The following is a 15571-nucleotide window of genomic DNA, read 5'->3' on the forward strand; positions in this document are numbered from 1 at the left end:
CGGTAACACATGGACACATTTGGTGTTCAACAGTCTATCATGTAATCAGAATAACTTATATGCATGTATTATAAATATTTGAGTACGTATTTATAAGTAAACATGATGTAGAACAAAATTTGGGGAGGTAAAACTTTTAGGCGAAAATGTCTAATTACTGCTCGGTAACATGTGGACTTCAAATGGACATCAGTTTTTTAAGCTTTACACAAACATTCAAAACGTGCGGTTCTCGACAGAAATTGATATCAAGTAGGACAAAACCTTTTAGATATAATGTTCAACTATGCTGAAAATACATTTTGGAGTAAAATATTGAAAAGTCTCTGTTTTATTGACATGAGAATGTGGTAACACATGGACAGGTTGCCATAGTAACACGTGGACGACTCTTTACCATTGTATGCATCCCTCAAAATGTTGAATTATTTTTTAAAACAACAAGCCAGATATAATTACAATGCTTTATTTAATGGATTTAATTCTAACAGTGTTATTTACAACTTGTGGTGGTCCATACTGATATAGGTAAATTACAAATGAAGAGTAAATTCTCGATAACAATTCACAGATAGTCTTTTTAAATGTGACCAGTGTATGAACTCACAAACTTCATCATTCAGAATTTCAATTTGACACAGTAATAGACTGTCTTTTCATGTCTTTTTGTTAATTTAATGCAGCCTATAGCAGAAGGTTGGGAACTTCTCCTGTACTGTGTAAGTGGTATTTTAAAATGGACAACAGTTTCATAAAATAGAGTTCTTTAGCTAAAAAAAATGAGCCCACTTCACAAAATGATGTGTACAAATTTACTTTTTAATGTTGATGTTCACTTTCACTTGATTGGACCCTGTATTGCACTGAGTTGAGATGAATGAAATATTTGACAGCTGGTAGAATTTCACTCATTATCATCATTCAACAGCTGATATTGTGCAAAAAAAAAAAAAAAAAAAAATTAGTTCGTATTCAGGCTTTACAGCAAGGATGTCAAACATACAGCACATGGGCCAAAACCAGGCCACCAAAGGTTCGAATCTGGCCCTGGGGATGAATTTGTAAAGTTTAAAAATTACACTGAAGACATTAACAGTAAAAGGTGTCACACTCATTGTAGTTCAGGGGCCACATTCAACCCAATACAAACTCAAGCAGGTCAGACTGATAAAATAACACTGGATTACAAAAAAATGTTTTTTGCAAGTTGTCTAGGTTTTTTCAACTGAATTAGGACCATTTTGCACCGCTAAATCCAAAAATGACATCTGTTTTTCTCAATCAGGTCAGGTTTTTTTGCTAATTTGATTTTGATCTTCTCACAAAATTGATTACATTTTTGTGACTTTATCAGTTGATTTTTTATATAGTTCTCACCCAAAATAGGTTTTTAAGAGAAAAAAAAAAAAATTTGATCACTTGGTTCCTGTTAGGTACAATGGTGTATTCACCGCAGATGTAGCAGAATACGTCAGGCTTATTTTTGCAAGATCTTCTAGTAGAAGCCATTTCATTCACCTGTAATATAAAAAAAAACAATCATAAATTGGCAAAAGTAAAATCTTCAGAACTCATTTATTGCAAAAAATATGAAAGAATTTTGTATCATATGATGTGAAAATGCCCATAAATGTAAGCAAAAATGTTAAAAAGCCAATATGTAGCATAGTTCAGAAAGCTGACCTGATTGAGCAAAGTTGTGATTTTTGGATTCAGCACACCGAAATTATCCTAAATCAGCTCAAAAAACTTAAACAATAAATTTGTTGTTGACCAGTGTAATAATATAAGAACCTATATATAATGACAGCTCCAAAATCCTAACAATATTATGCCTATTACTAAATGTTTTGTGCATTCCAGATCCACTGTGATCTATAATGCAAATGTGTAAATGATAAATCAAGGCATAAAATTGCACTTATTTTTTCTGCAGAAGTTTCATGTTGTTCATGGTTGTTCATGTTTGTCACATTTTTCTTTGTGAAAGGATAGTATGTAAATGTTAACATCATTATTAAATTTTACTATTTATTTATTTGTTTGTTTGTTTGTTTGTTTATTTATTTAACCTTTATTTAACCAGGTAAATTAGTTGACAACTGACATATAGAGACGAACAACCAATCGCTCTCACATTCACACCTATTTTGCACTAAAACAAATAGAAACATTTGAAGTTGACATCATTTATGAGTTATTATGCTATTATTTTACTGGTATGTTTTAGATCAAATTACACTGTATGTGGCTTCTGAATTAACTCATAGAGACCCAAACAACCACTGGTGACCAAAAGCATCTACCCATCTATAATGTTTAATAACTGTTGAACCACTAATCCTATTAAAACATGGACATAACGGGTGTAAAATACAGTTTGTCATCTTTTCATGGTCATCAAATATGACCCATTTGGACGTTCAGAGGCTCCGTAGTTACCGTGGAAACACTGTTATCTTCTACGACATTGATTCACCAGTAAAACCCATGGAGTTTGATCAATGATAGACACTGGGTTTATGTTCAGTTAATGATATCACTTTTTCTTCAATTTTTTCTGTTTTTGATATAATAAATCTCAACTTTAATATGAGATTTATGAGCATCTTCATGATCAGTAAATTAAATATAGAAAAATACATGATATACACTGAAAAAAAAAAAAAACGCAAAACACAGAGGATAATATTATAATAAATGGTGATAAATTACCTAATAAAGGTTCAATAGAGAGAAAAAAAAATCATTTGGAAAGCACCACAAAAGTAGCACTGGGTCTTCTAAAATGAGTCTTACTTCCCATGTTTACTGGCAGGTGAATGGAATAAAGAAAAATAATTGAAAGTTCCCACTCTGGTTTCCTTTTTCCCTTTGTGATTTAATATGAAAACTGTAGTGATACACTTAATAACACAGTTCTGTTCTTCTGTTGTGATTTATTTTTGTTAGGGGACTGTTTCATAGCTTAATACCAGCACAAAGTGAATAGCACTTGAGTCCTGCATATGCTCGTTATGTCCAGCTACTTTCCTGTGGAGAGGAGCTGGAAGCAATGATTGAAATTAGCGCTTTCCCATCTGCAACCTCCACAAGAGCCCTCTGAGCACCGAGAGCTCATGGACAGCAAATCAACACACATTGATTCATCCTTTTTAATCAGCTGGTGTATATTAAGAACTGGATGTCCTTCTGATGATATTGTAGTTACATAATTGACGAGTAGCTTAAAAAAAAGCACAATATTTTATCTAAAGCTTCGATAGTATATAAAACAAAGACCAATAACTGCTCATCTCTTTAAACACCATGACACCTCAAGACCACCCAAGATAGATTTATCATATAACACAAACTGCCAGTTCTTTTAATTTAGCAGCAGAAATAAGATCTCCTGTTTTTAAAGCCCACTGTGTAAAACTCAGTATAAACACAGGGTGGCACTACAACCTCAGGAGATCAACATATGAGTTGTTTCACTGGCTTTCACCATGTTGGTAAAAATAAATAATAAAACCACAAGCACAAACTGTAATAAATGTATCACCGATTTTAACATTGTTTGTGTCATGGTTTTCACAGGCTCAGGGCAGAAGTAAACAAAACAAAGCAGCTTTTCATAAACGGTGTGCTTTCAGATGATGTTTGATACTGATACGTTCCATCTCTGTCCAGTTTCTCAAACTAAAAACCCTCTGGTTCAGATTAACTGTTCCTGAGCAACAGATTAACATTATTTCCTCTTACTCCAAGGTATTTGACTGTGTTTGGGTCTGAATTCTGACTCACTGAACACCTTCTCTGTTTTTGTTCTAAAAAACACCACAGTAAATGGTCATTACACATTTGTATCAGTAAGGGTTATTTTGGCAGCAGTTACCGGCAGACAGACTGATGGGCTCTTATGACACAGCATATTGTGTCTGTGGGTGTATATGAAGCCCTCAGATACACATCATTCCCCATGACTGAGTCACTTGTCATTTTTATCAACCGTGATCCTCAAGGAGAGTTGAGGCTGCTAATGCACAACACTCCAGTGTCCTGGGAGATTGGCTCGGCAAAAATCTCAAAAGCCTGGAAAAACACTCAGGGAAGCAGCAGGAATAAACATGATGTCTGAAGGTGGCTTGAATTGGCTGTAAAGGTCAACTTCTTCGCTGAGTGTACTTCGGGTTGATTATATATGGGTCAGTGCTAGGATTTAATTTCTCATTTGTTCACAACCCAGTGACAATTTAATGCTACAAAGGTGCACAGAGAAAACAGCTCATCTGCAAAAGGCTAATCCCAAAAGGATTCTACAGCTTTGACCATGGCTTGGAAGCACTCACATCTCATGATAAAAACTTCTGAATAACTTACTTTTATGATAAATCAGATGTGGCTGTTTCTCTGGAAAATGTGGATTTTTTCCTGATGGCAAGTTAACACATATGTCACATAAAGTCATGCATTATTCAAGTAAAATTAACCTTTAACCCATAAAAACCCAAACAGCCACTGGCGACCAAAACCATCTATTGATCTAAACTGTTTAATGCCTATTGATCCACTAATCCTTTCAATATATGTAAATAATTGGTATGAAATACAGTTTATCATCTTTTCATGGTCATCAGATATGACCCATTTGGACGTTCAGAGGCTCCGTAGTTAACGTGGAAACGCCCTCATCTTCTACAACATTGATTCACCAGCAAAACCCATGGAGTTGGATTAACGACAGTAGATGGAAACACTTGTTTTATGTTCATCTATTGATAGATTTGACTGAAAATGTCACTTTTTCTTCAGTTTTTTCTGTTTCTGATACAATAACCCTCAACGTTAATCTGAGTTTTTATGAACATTTACATGATCGGTGAATTAAATGTAGGAAAATAGCTGATTTTCATTGAAAAAATGCAAAATACAGAGGATGATTTTACAATAAATGGTGATAAATAACTTAAGAAAGGTTAAATAGAGAGAAAAATTTACTTGGGAACTGCCACAAAAGTAGCACTGGTTCTTTATGGGTTAACCTTCAAATCCACATTTCATTGCTAATTTGTAAACAGTAAGAAATATCAGTTATAATCTTCCTTCTTTCCTTCCTTCCCTCTTCCCCCCCATTTTCTTCATTTTTTTTTTAAAAATTTATAACAGGTAAACTAGGTTTGTACTTTGCTTCACAACCTTGTTTTTGCTCCGTTCTGTGGTTTTTTTGTTGTTGCTTTTGTAAGAACAGTCCATCTATTGCATTTCATTTTCTTTTTTTTTTTGTGGTATGCAGGAGCCAAAACTAGACATTTTCATCTTTTCATTATTTTCAACAATACTGCTTAACTCTATACCCCTGGCTCAAACTGTTATGTAACACGGCACTAGTAGGTAGCTATTTGCATAATTCATTTCAAATTATGTACTGCAATACATTTGATTAGATAATTATGGAAAAACTAAACACTAAACACATATTAAAGTCAAATGTTTGCAAAAAACCCCCAAAAAACAAACAGTCTTCATCTCCGGTACCAGCCATTAAATTTGACACCTTTGTACATTCAGTGATAACATTCATTATATAAAAATATCCCTTTGAATAACGCCAATGACAGCATCCTGTGTCTATCATGTATTACAATAGTTCACATTACAGAAAAAACAAGGATGCATCTTATGACAGAACTTTTGTATCCAATCTACATTTCCTGAAAATATTGATTTTTCTGTTTCACCTGGCCTCAGGTTTTGTCAATCTCAGCATTTTGATGCTGCTATTACCGCTGCATTTTGGCTGACGGTGCAGGTCATGTCATATACCAAAGTAAGGGCAGCAGAATTCTGGTCCTGTAGGGGAATTTCATATTTTCGTTGTTTCTTGGATGTTTAACTCCGTGTTTGCTCATTGGAGCCTTTGCAGAACATATATAACCAGCAAGAATAAGAATGATGAAAGCTGATTATGTACATCTAAACAGACTGATGCTTTATAAAGACACGTCTGCTCAATGCAATAAAAGACTGCTAATCTAAAGGGTTGTTCATGTCCACTGATCAATACCACATAGTTTTATTTACATAAGCATATTCTTTTTATTTAATGGTCATTTCTCATGTTTCAGTTTTGTAATGCAACAGGAAAAGACCATTTAAAACCCTATTTCAAAGACATAATTCTTTATTTATAGACCATTTTATACCAATTTTTCACACATTTACATTTATATACAGTATTACTACAACTTTACGAAGAAAACAGATTTGATTTTGACAAAGATCAGTTTCAAGTTAGTGTTTTTTTTTTTTCCCTCCACTAATATCTGATGCTCAAGACATTTAAATATTTCCAACAAATTGACATATGGCAAAGGTTATCATTTAGCACAGCCAACACTTAAATGATGGTGACGCTAAACAATTCCCAGAAGGATAAAATAAGTTGCATAAAACAGCTCTGAGTTTCATTTTGAATATTTTTGGAAAACAAAAGTCTTGCTTATCAGCTTTAAAAATCAACTTTTATATGACAGTATGGTATTTAGTCTAAGTCCTACTGCAGTAAAGGATACTGTGACGTAGATCATGGGCATATTATTTCAAAATAAACAACCAAAGCATCAGAAGTTTCCCAACTTATCTCATGTCGGCACAAATGTGGTGACCTTTCTACAGTGTGGTTGCTTAATTACTTTTCTCCTTGCGTACATGAAGCACCGTGACTTAAAGGTTAACTTCTCCCAGCTGTTATATGCCAAGGTCTTCAACTCGCAGCTTAAACTGAAGAAATTGTAGATGGCCTCAATCCTTCAAAGTGTTTGTAACCTCAAAGTGATATTAGTTCAAAAAAATCTAATATCAGTTTCTTGCGATGAACTAAATGACTAATATCAGACATTTGACGTGAGATTTGTTGATCGAAATGGCAAATCTAAGTGGCTGGTATTATTAAAATAATGCAAGTTGTCCACAAAATTAACACCAGATGATTCAAGGTGACACAGTAAGTTGATGGCTGATTATAAAACAACTAAAAAGGTGGTTTAAGAGACCTTTTCTGGCAACACAACAGATGTAGGTAAAAAAAAAACAACTAATAAGTTATAAATGGTTCAAATGTTGTACTCAACAGAACACAGATTTTTGGCTGAAAATCCATAAAAAAATAAAAATATGAAAAACATACAACGATCAAACTCAAATTATGAGTCGTTATATATGGTTATTGTAGAAATTTGCCACCTCTAAGTATGAACCCATCTGTGTTGCAAATCAGCGACCAATTACTGTATTTCTTCTCTACATTCATGCCCATGAACCGGCTTTAGTCAGATAAAGCTACAGAGCACAGAGGTCCTTAACATGTCCTTTCCCACACTGCTGGTGCTCCTCAGGCCTTGAGGTTCTAAGCCAAGGTCAGTAAGGTGCAGGTGGAGGAAACGCTGGAGGAGCGCTCGTGCACACTGTTATTCTCCAGGATTCCTGATATGAACTGTGCCTTCGATGATGAGCAGCACCCAAGGATGTTGGCCAGCTTAGGGCACAGCGCCAGAATCAGCCTTTGCAGGATGAGGCGGAATTTCCTGCGGAAGCTTTGGTTTATCCAGAAGTAGAAGATGCAGTTGAGGAAACCGTTGGAGGTTGGCAGCCATACCACAACGAATTCAGCCCACTCTGGTACACTGCTCCCTGAAACTGCTGTAAAACAAAAAATACAGGGAGTTAAGTACGATACATATCCACAACAGTACAGAGGCGTCTGTAAATGCACTATTACTTGACCATTCATAGAAAGGACAGTTACAAATGTGACTAAATTTGATTCATTTATGTGTTTTTTTTTTAATTTTGGACATAACAGTTACATATCGATTACTGTCTTAAGTGCTTGTAGAGAAAATGCTCATTTACATCCCCCTGCCCACAGGAGTCTTTTCTAAAAGTTAAAAAAGAAAAAATGAAAATACAAAACAGATCTAAATAACACACATATATTGTATGATTCATAGGACACCATTCAAGTTGAGCTGAAATATTATCATGATAAAAATGTTCATTCAGTCGTCAATAATTATCGCAATAAATAATAAATGTCAAATTAATATTTCTTTTAAGTTTAAAGGCTGATGTTTCTGCCCGAGTGACAGTCGAGGAAACCAGACACTTACCACTTACTTGTGGATTAAAGTTATTTTTCATCAGAACACTTGATGAAATGATATAATAATGAGATAACGATAATAGAAAACAAATAATCCAGTGTTGCTTCCATTTCCTGTCACTTTTCATTTTTCTTATCAAAGTTGCATTTGAAATGACAAGGAAGACAAAATTAACCTTTTAACCTCAACAAAATAAAAACCTTTATTGCAATTATATTAATCACAATATAAAACTATAGGACAACATTTGCCATTAGTGTTTTTTTTTTTAATAGTCCAGCCCCCATGAACAATAAAACACATGAGTTTGTGATGATTACTGGTCCATGATCATATGCTGTACAATATTTTTTAAACCATATATGAACTGAAAGTGAAAGAGCCCATAAATGACATATGGTATGTAGTCATCATCCTGTCACTTATAATTTTAACTAGTGCTGTCAAACAATTACAATTTTTAATCAGATTAATCACAGGGTTGCTGTGGATTAATTTTGATTAATCATAATTAAATATCATTCATTTTTTTAAAATCTACATTAATTGCGTATCATTTTGCATGAGCAAACAGACTCAAGAAAGAAGAGAATGTATAGGCACTTAACATGTTTATTCAACACCTTCAACAAAACTTGAAACAACTGTTCCATATTGGGTTTTTTTTTTGTGCTCATATTTCCATCTAGAGGGCCAACAAACATGCTGTTAGCATCTTCCATCTATGGGTTGGTTCTGCTGCCTGTTACTACTGGATCAACTTTCCATTTGCATATGCATGACGGTATCTCTACTTAGACAAACCTCCCAAAATGCGTTGCCAGAGATATTCAAAGTCATTCTGCACTGTAGATGAGTTAAAGGTGGGGTAGAAAATCCAAGAAAAATGGTTCAAGCAAGCTACATTTTGAAACAACACAATTCAAAAGTCCAAACCCCTTTCTTCAGACTTCCCCCCGAAGCCACGCCTCCAGAATACTGGATAGTTACAGTACTCGCAAAGGGGGAGGAGGGAGGGACAAATGGCAGTTGAGTTTGATAGACATATCACGATTCAATCATTTTGATGGGCCAGTTAAAATGATTGGATGGTGTTTTTTCAGTCCTGTCCATTGCACAGGTGACTAAAATTTTTTTATTTTTTTGTGTTAAAGCATTTAATTAATTGGTTGCAATCGGGGTGTGAAGAGGATTCTAAGCAATATAGTAAAAAATGCTCCAGGAAAACATCTCCTATCCTACCTTTAATTGTGTTAAATTTTTGATCAGATTGATCATGATGATGGATTAATCTGTGCTAACATGTTAATTTTGACAGCCTTAATTTTAACACAAAGTACACATTAGTTGGTGGGTTTAATGGATGTACACTAGTGTTTGGACATCGACAGCAACACAGCTCTGTTAGAATAAGACTGTCAGTTTGGTTATGCAAGGATTTACATCCATCTCAGATAAAGTCTTTGAAAAACGTCTTCAAATCTAAAAATATTAAGTGTAACTTCACTTTCTTGAATACTCAGACAGCACATGTTTGAGGTGAAACAAGAAGAAGTCAAAGGAGGTCTGAATCATAAAACTGGCCTTGAATCTCCGTGCTCATGCCCAGACTTGCATAAATAACAGCTATGACAGCCATTTGCTGTGTCATCCCAATAGAAATGAATTTATTTTCTTGAAAGAAATGGCCATTACATTTCAAATCTGTGAGGACAACTCAATCTTGGGTTAAATAGGAAAATATACTGCAATAAAATCCTGCATTGACTTGTGTGAAAAAACCATATGGCACAAAATTTATTATAGCAAAGCAAAACTCTTATTGGAGAAAATTTGTCATGTTGTGGCATTCTCTACAGACAGCATTTCTGCACTTGTGAAATATCAACTGGGTCCACACTTCACAGCATTTTGCTTTATTAGAGGGTTCATTTTCACTTTATATACAGGAGTTATTGTGAACTTAAAGTCCTAAATTGTCAGAGTGAAGAATGTTGTGTCCCAAAAACCCCCCAGAGAAACTCATCACTGCTTTCATTTCTAATAGTGTAATGGTTTTGTAGCTGGATTTCTCATTAAACAGCTGCAGCTTATTTAGAATGCTGAGTTTAAAGCAGGACAAAGAGAAGACCACATCACCCCTGTTCTCTTCACAATAGTTTCCAGTCGCTGCAGAATAGACTTTAGAAGTGCCGCTGGGAGTCTATGAATCACTGAATGGTTTAAGACAGGAATTCAACTCTGACATGTTTAAAGGACATAAAATGAGTTAGATCTGTTGACTCAGGTCAGCTGTCAGAGTCCAAACTACACCGAGGGAAGCAGTATTTATGTTCATAACAGAAGAGCAGGTTAAAATATTTCTCTTCTAGTGTCTATTAACTTTCAACATTATTCTTATTCCATCGTCTTTTTTTATTACTCTACTACAACTGTAATATTTTTTTCCTTTTACATATGTCTGTTTATTCATATTATTTAGCAGCTCTGTTATTCATTCAGCATTTTGAATTCTTTTTCCTTTTGCACATTGAATTTGTGATGAAACATGTCTAGAAACGAACTTTTCTTCCATCCATCCATCCATCATCTGCCGCTTATCCAGGGCCGGGTCATGGGGGTAACAGTCTAAGCAGGGACACCCATACTTCCCTCTCCCCAGACACCTCCTCCAGCTCTTCTGGGGGGACCCCAAGGCGTTCCCAGGCCAGCCGAGAGACATAGTCTCTCCAACATGTCCTAGGTCTTCCCCGAGGCCTCCTCCCGGTGGGACATACCCGGAACACCTCCCCAGGGGGGTATCCAGGAGGCATCCAAAACAGATGCCAGAGCCGCCTCAGCTGACCCCTCTCGATGTGGAGGAGCAGCAGCGCTACTCTGAGCTCCTCCCTGGTGGCTGAGCTCCTCACCCTATCCCTAAGGGTGCACCCAGCCAGCCTGCGGAGGAAACTCATTTCGAATGCTTGTATCTGGGATCTTGTCCTTTCGGTCATGACCCAAAGCTCATGACCATAGGTGAGGGTAGGAACGTAGATTGACGGGGATATCGAGAGCTTCTCCTCTCGGCTCAGCTCCTTCTTCACCACAACTGACCGATACAGCGACTGCATCACTGCAGACGCTGCACCGATCCGTCTGTCAATCTCACGCTCCATCCTTCCCTCACTCATGAACAAGACCCCAAGAAACTTAAACTCCTCCACTTGGGGCAAAGACTCTCCACCGACCCGGAGAGGGCAAACCACCTTTTTCCAGTCAAGAACCATGGCCTCGGATTTGGAGGTGCTGATCCTCATCCCACTCGCTTCACATGAACGTTTCTTACCTACTGCTTAATGGATCTCAAATTAAATATTTGTTTTAAAGTGGTAGAAAACCTCCACAGACAGTTTTACAGATATTTTGTAGATTTGAATCATAATTTCAGTTACCTAAATGAAATTAGGACTGTTTTGCTTTATTAACCCTTAGGGCCCATTCTAATATAACTCACCCTAGTACAGCTAATCACGAAACATGTTTTTTTTTTTTTTTTAAAGGCAAGTTCTAAGACAACATTACACAGTGTTACCCTGCCCCTGAAGGAGAGGCAAGGGGTATTGTTTTTGGTTTGCTTTGTTTGTTAACACTCTGGCAGCAAAACTATTGGTTGAATTCATACCAAATTGGGTTTATAGCTTGCCAGTGACCCAGAATAGATGTGATTACATTTTGGGAACAGTAGGTCAAAGTTTCAATTTTGGATTAATTTTTAAAATCTTTTTTTTTTCCCCCCATTTTTGTATAATGGGTGAAATTTCAAACGTCTGCAGCAGCAAAACTGTTGGTTCAATTCATACCAAATCTGGTTTATAGATTGCCAGGGACCCAGAATACAAGTCATTACATTTTGGCAAAAGTAGGTCAAACTTCAAATTTTTTATGAATTTTTAAAATCTTTTTTCTTCTCTCATTTACTTATAATGGGTGAAATTTCAAATGTCTAGAAAAACATCACTATGTAGAGGCAATTGATATGCTGACATCAGCACACACATAGACATGATGACATCAGCTGGATCGATGCCAAAATAAGCTACAATATGTGCGAGGGGCGGGGTTTGTTGTGCCTGGCACCACTTGTTATATTTTACTTTCATCCAAGTTAATTGTTTCACCTACATCTGACCTAATTATTGGTGTCAAATATTCATTCATTTTTAAGTATTTTAACTCCTTAAAATGACAAGTTTTTGTCACGATGCCACCATGTTTTCAGATAAAACAAAAAACTAAATCTGAATTACTGACAATATACTGCATGTAAAGTTTTTTGTGTTGAATTATTACAGCTTTTTATATGTCAGTGATTAGCAGCTACATTGTTCTTTACGCATTAGTATTTGTGGAGTGTCAAATACTCACACACATACCACTTTGCACACAGATGATGTGCTTTGTTTGTAATTGAATGGGTTTCAATGGCACTTTTTTTGGTAACTTTTGCTTCTATACAGTGTGTATTTTGGACTTACTGTGAGCTGAGCTGGAAATTACAAGATATCATCCACAGACTACATTATTTAAAGACAAAGTTGCACAAAGTCTTTCCAACTGTTTCCCCATTATGTGACAAATGCCTTCCAAAAGAAGCCACTCTTCTCCATAGTTATGTTTTGAGTCCTAAATTAATTCCATACTGGACTAACATATTTAAAACTGACAGATATGCTTCATATAGAGTTGAAACCTGATCCGCTTTTGGTTGTACTCAGAGCCTCTAATCAATTTTTGCAACTTAAACACCACCATCAACTATCTTATGCACTTATCGTAGCAAAAAAGCTTGTTTTGTTGTTCTGGAAAAAAATCAGAAGTTCCTTCAATTGAATTATGGCTGGAAGAAATGGTTAAGCTCTCTCACCTGGAGAGAATCCGCTTCTCACGGTTTAATAAAGTTCACCAGTTTAACCCATAAAGACCCCTCGTTACTTTTGTGGCGGTTCCCAAATGAATTGTCCTCTTTCTTAACTTATCGAGTAATAACCTTTTTTTTGTTTTTTTTCCAATATTATGCTCTGTATTTTGCTTTTTTTTTTTTTTTTAAGTGTAAATCATGTGTTTTCCTATATTTCATTCACAGATCATGTAGATGTTCATGAAAACTCAGAGTAAATTCAAAGTTGATTATATAAAAACAGAGAAAATGAAGTAAAAAGTTATTTTTTTTAAGCAAAGATATTGCAAACTGAATGTAAAAACAAATGTCTCCATCTACTGCCATTGATCCAACTCCATGGGTTTTACTAATGAATCAATGCTGTAGAAGATGACAGTGTTTCCACGTTCACTACGGAGCCTCTGAATGTCCAAATGGGTCATATCTGATGACCACGAAAAGATGACAAACTTTATTTTACACCAATTATTTGCATGTATTGATAGGACATGTGGATCAACAGATATTAAACAGTTTATATCTGTAGATGGTTTGTGTCACCGGTGACTGTTTGGGTCTTTCTGAGTTAATCAGATTTAACATCCCCTTCAACACTATATTGATAATTTAACCTGAATATAATTAGAATTTCTGTGGCCTCCCTTGGTGTGATACGTCATAAGTCCTGGGATGGGGGGTGTGAAGGTGGGTGGATGATTTGATGATGTTTGCTTTCTTCTGTTGTACTTTTGGTTTGTTCACTCTGTGTTTATTTTTCAAAATGTGGACAAATTGTGATATGTTATATGGATGTTTTTGTGATTAACTCCTGAATAAAAAGACTGACGAGGAAATAACAAGATGAAGGAAAGATACATGATGTAACTCATGTCAAATCCTCCTGAAACTCAGTAAACATTTTTGCTATTTTACATTAAATAATTGCCTTAATTGGAAACAGCATGACGCAACAGTTTTTTTTCAGATACATTAAAAAAAAAAAAAAAAAAAAAAAAAAAAAAAAAAAAAAAAATATATATATATATATATATATATATATATATATATATATATATAATGTCCTTTTCAGTGAACTTCTTTTTTTTTTTAAAGTGAAGCTGTGAAACTCTTGCCCACTACAGAGGACAATAAAATGCATTGCTTGGTCTCAGGAGGATATGCATGAACACAGCCACAAATTATCAAGAAATGAAAACCGGATAGTGCGTAAAATGCGCACAACCATCTCTAAAGGTAATTGGATTCATCTTACATTGTGCAGGTAAATGTGTGAAATTGCTCACCATTGTAGATCATAGCAGCCATGCAGGGTGTCCAACAGGTGTAGTATGCTGCCATAACAGGTACGAGCACTCTGGATGCGACGTCGTGTCTGTTGCGCCGCGCACAGTCATATTTACGCAATTTCAGTCTCTGTCTCTTAGCGGCGCACCACACTCTCAGGTTTGCATATGACATGATGATGGAACAAGGGAAAAATATGAAACCAGTCAGACTCAGAGAGTAACCCACGTTGGTGGAGTAGGATGGATTGCAGACAAGTGATGCTGTGGAGAAATGGACCTCGATAATGCCATCTGGAAACAGTATTGGCAGCAGTAAAAAAGGAGGGAAGCACCAGGAAAAGGAGATCAGGAGCAGGGTTCTTTTTCTTGTCAAAATAGAGGAGTATTTGAGGGGGTAAAACACTGCTATGTACCTCTCCAGACTTATGGAGGCTAGTGTGTACATGCAGGTGGAGTAGACTGTGGCGTTGCAAAAGGCCACAACATGACACAGAGCATCTGGTCCTTCAGTGTAGTCCTTCACCAGACTTACGCACAGATTCAAGGGCATGACGAGCAGCCCAAACGCAGAGTCTGCAGCAGTGAGGGACAGGAGGAAGTACCGAGAGTTCCTTGACCAACCAGCCACGGAAGAACTGATAACCAGGAGAACTGCAATATTTCCCAAAGTGATCATAACGCCCAGAGCGATTATGATGCTCACTTTGACGGATCGATGAGTCAGTTCCAGTGATCTCTGTGGGTCAGTATTTGACAGGTTCAAGTCCCCAGAAGCTGAGAAGTTCAGCGGTGCGTACATTTTTCCTCACAAAGACATTAGTGCAATCGAATCGTTTGACATTATGCTGCAGAAATAGAGCAAAGGAGAAAAAGTACAATATGAGCAAAGATCTAGGACCACATTAGAAAGTAGCTGGAGCTCATTGTAGTTTTGTTTTCTGCAGCGTTTGGACTCACACCTGCAGTAATTAGAGCTGGGTGGAACCTTCACCCCCCCCCCCAAAAAAAAAAAAAAAAAAAAAAAATCCACTGCAGCAGCATCATGGGCTCCTTTGTAAGAGGCAAAAATCTACTGAAAACTTCTTACATTTCAAAGATGCATATTTATTTTTAGCATCAGAACTTTAGTGCTGCTTTTATGTTAGTTCCCAAATAAAATTTCCTATATATCTAACCTTTCTTAAGTGATTTATCACCAT

At 36.1% G+C, this 15571-nt stretch overlaps 1 protein-coding gene across 1 annotated transcript; it reads right to left on the bottom strand.

The window, feature by feature from the left end:
- Nucleotides 1–7390: 7390 nt before the first annotated feature.
- On the bottom strand, nt 7391–15171 carry LOC115414307 (adenosine receptor A2b). Its single transcript, XM_030127609.1, has 2 exons — nt 14370–15171; nt 7391–7683 (listed from the first exon to the last, which is right to left on the bottom strand). Exons 1-2 carry the CDS (start codon nt 15169–15171, stop codon nt 7391–7393), a joined length of 1095 nt encoding a protein of 364 aa, XP_029983469.1.
- Between the last annotated feature and the right edge of the window lie 400 nt (nt 15172–15571).

Source organism: Sphaeramia orbicularis, chromosome 3, assembly GCF_902148855.1.
Source record: "Sphaeramia orbicularis chromosome 3, fSphaOr1.1, whole genome shotgun sequence".
Lineage (NCBI taxonomy): Eukaryota > Metazoa > Chordata > Actinopteri > Kurtiformes > Apogonidae > Sphaeramia > Sphaeramia orbicularis.

Coding starts and splice junctions, on each gene's coding strand:
- LOC115414307 (XM_030127609.1), bottom strand. CDS start 15,171: ATGTACGCACCGCTGAACTTCTCAGCTTCTGGGGACTTGAACCTGTCA. Junction 7,684..14,369: donor GGCTGCTATGATCTACAATG/GTGAGCAATTTC, acceptor TTTGTTTTACAG/CAGTTTCAGGGAGCAGTGTA.